At 36.2% G+C, this 3,496-nt stretch overlaps 1 protein-coding gene across 1 annotated transcript in view; it reads left to right on the top strand.

The window, feature by feature from the left end:
• Positions 1-3,496, top strand: part of LOC111867057 — an 80,230-nt gene that overhangs the window by 46,924 nt on the left and 29,810 nt on the right. Inside the window, exon 34 of the mRNA XM_023856528.2 lies at positions 1,366-1,534. Coding sequence (XP_023712296.1) covers positions 1,366-1,534 — 169 coding nt within the window. The remainder of the gene's footprint in view (positions 1-1,365; positions 1,535-3,496) is intronic.

The raw sequence follows: 3,496 nt of genomic DNA, 5'->3' as shown, positions 1-3,496 counted from the left end.
TGGCGGGATGGTGACTCGCCTATTACGCAAGCGCTACATTACCGCTATGTGCAGCTGGGGAGGTAGGGGTCAACATGTCACAATATATATATATATATATATCATGAATGAATGAATGTATAAAGGGTGGGCCTTCTGGACCCTTGCACCGTGACCACGGTGGTCTATCGTGCTTCCTCTTTTGATTATCCCGTCAGCAATCCTGCACTTTGAATGGAGCACGGGATTTAGTATGTGGGGTCGTCGAAATAGTCACTTGGTTCCGTAAAGTATTGACCCAAGTGACATAATTTTAAATAAGCTAAGGCCTCACATTCATACAGGATATGTGTGGCTGTTTCATTTCCTTCTTCACACCTCTCACAAGTGGGACTATCACTTAGTCCCAGTTTGAAGAGGTGTCCTTTGAGTTGACAGTGTCCTGTAAGTAGTCCCACCACCCATCGTACCTGGTTCCTGTTTAACTTCAACAGTTCCTATGCTCTTTTAGCAGAGGGGCCTCGTATGAGTCCCTTTGCTTGCTTGAGTCCAGTTAAGGATCCCCAGTATTTCTTGTGCTTCATATTTGTCCAGTGTATATATATATATGTATGAGATCTTATGCTTCTTAAAACAGAACAAGATCCAAACTGCTCATGTTCTCACACTCACAAGCATAATGCTAAAAGAAAACAAGATTTGTATGTTCAAACATGCAACACTGTTCGTTACAAAATAAGTGTAATTAACATGGGAATTAAAATACATAACAGCTTGCCCCCATAATTAAGAACAGAAAATTTTAGAGTTTTTAAAAATGAATTAAAAAGTTATTTATTACAAAACTGTTTTTATTCTCTGCAGGAGTTTTTTAGTAACAATGATGGACAGTAGTTTGGTGGCTTGGGTTGGTGCTGATGTGGTGTGGATGAATATAGATGATATAAGTGTATGTGTTGCTTTATATTAAATTGTTGGTGGTTGTCATCCTCGGTTGCTAAGCTTCAGCAGGGGGACTAAGATCCTGAGATGATCGTATTGTTCTTTGTCTTGTGTATCGTTTTGTACATTTTGAGAGTTGTTGACTTGTAGTGTTTTAGATGGCTTAAACTGACTTATCCAACTGTACTTGTGTAACAGTTTATTGATGTAAGTAAATTATGAATTATATATAATGATCAATTAAATATATCAGTAGATCAATCAGTTTATTATATTAAACACTAAATGTTTTGGTTGTGGTTGACCACCCATTTTAATTACATATTCAGCTTTATTATAAAACGTTGTTCCTTTACAGGAAGCACATGACAACTTCCTGTAAATGAAGGATTATTTATTAATCACTGCATACTCAATTCTTTATATTGTTTTTATTTATTGTAGAAGAAGACACAGAGAGATCTAACTTATCTGAAAGGAAAGTACACAGGCAAAAGTCCTCTGTATGTTGTAAATGGCACAGTTATAAATGGAAGGGACCTCAATGCCACAGCTGAATTCTTTATTAATTTGGATGAGAAGTTGTTGCAAGGAAATGTCAACTACACACCAGGTATAGTATGACAGTTGTCTTAAATTGTTATCTACTTCTTGTCTCCATTTTCTCTGTTGCTTCATTTTCTCCTCCTGCCATCCATATTCTACTACTTTCATTTATTCTATCCTTCTTCCTAATCTATTCTTTAATTCTTAAATGATTTTACTGATACATTTAAAATGAGAGATGAAGCCATCTGTCTAACAGGCAGGGAGAATTTTGAGAAAGACCACATTTTACACTAAATGAATGTACCATTTCATATGACATCCTGCTCTGCTTTCACACTTTCAGACTTTCAGACATAGTGGAATTTTAGGCATCGTTTTTCTAGATAAATAGTGTTTTGTGATCCAGTTAGATTTCTTATAATTCTGTTTATAATTAAAACAGTTCTGAAACTATTAATAGAAATTAAGAACAAAGATTTTTCTTCACCATGATTTGGAGTTGTCAAAGCACTTGTTTATTATGATCGCACTGAATATTGTGACAGTAACCCACCCAGTTAGAAGAACAGTAGAATGATTGCAGCGATTTATTAGTTGCCCAGTTTAGTGAACTTCAAATCCATTAATGAATCCATAAAGTGAGTAAAGTATGACTTTCCATCAAGAATGAAATACGTGAAATGTTAAATAAGAATAAATTTATATTCTTCTAAGTTGTGAAATTGTGTAGTCATATAGGTGAAAGAAAGGTAATGATTGAGGCAGCTTGATTCTCCAAAATACCAGTAAACACCTACATGACTACTTGGAGTCTGAATCCAGAAGATCACAATTTGATCTTTCAGCACAATGGGAACTTAGATCTCATAAGACTAACTTTGTTCAAAATGGTAGTTCAGTAAAGGAACATATTAAAATCTGCACATGGCAGGAAAGGATTTCAGAAACGGTAAACATTTGTTTCACTTCTTTGTCTGTCTGTTTGTCTTGCAGCATGTAGGATGGATTCCCTTTACAACTTAATGGATTTTGTTAAAATTCAGTATGGGAAGTTGTTCTGAATATTTAATTTTAGTTCAGAATAGTATGAACATACTCCTGCTATTTGTAGGAGCATAAATGAAGAAGCATATCTTTCATTAACTAACAGACTAGCTTCATGGAGCTGGGTCCTTCTTGAGAAACCTTCAGATGTTCAGCTACTCAAGAATTTCCCCAAATATTTTACTTAACCTCAGGGTTTATTACTGTGTTCATAAGAGCCCTGCACTGCATCCTATCCTGAATCAGATCAATGCAGTCCATACCTCATACTATTTCTCAAAGATCCATTTTAATATCATTCCTTAACTTACATATAGATCTTCCTAATGGTATGTTGCCTTCTGCCTTTCCCAGCAAAATCCTGCTTGGATGCCTCTTCTCCCCCTTTAGTTAATTAAATGTTATAAAAATTTATTTCAAATAAAAATTGCAGAACTCACTGAGATACATATGTAAATAAAGTAAATATTTCTGTAGAATGAGAGAAATGCTTTTCTTGAACTTAGGCAGTGACAGTGGTTTCTGTAAGAATGAACCTTCCCATCTGCTTATACACAGGTGTGTGTGCGTGTGATGCACTCATGGAGGACATAATTAACTCCCACTATGTGACAGATGGTGTTAACTATGAGGTGGTCTTGGCATCTACTTTCATATCTAGACTAATAATATGACTGGGGAAAAATGAGATAGAAGATAATGAAAGTTTTTAAGAGGGCCCTTGTCTCTGGTTTTATATATTTTTGTGTTCACTCACCACCCTCTCCTACAATAAAGACCCATATTACAAGGTGTGGCAATAAAGAAACCGGATTACTTTTATGACTCATTTCCGGCCACGTCATTGACGAAGAGGAGGGTAGGGCATTGACCCTTGGACTTCCCTCTACCGTCACACAAAGTTTCATTCACGTGCATCGGTTAGTCTGGCCGCGACCATTGTTAGAAGCGGATCGTGTTTCTGAGCTCCGTCGGAATAATG

Source organism: Cryptotermes secundus, unplaced genomic scaffold, assembly GCF_002891405.2.
Source record: "Cryptotermes secundus unplaced genomic scaffold, Csec_1.0 scaffold176, whole genome shotgun sequence".
Lineage (NCBI taxonomy): Eukaryota > Metazoa > Arthropoda > Insecta > Blattodea > Kalotermitidae > Cryptotermes > Cryptotermes secundus.
This window is presented reverse-complemented; position numbering and strand designations above follow the sequence as displayed.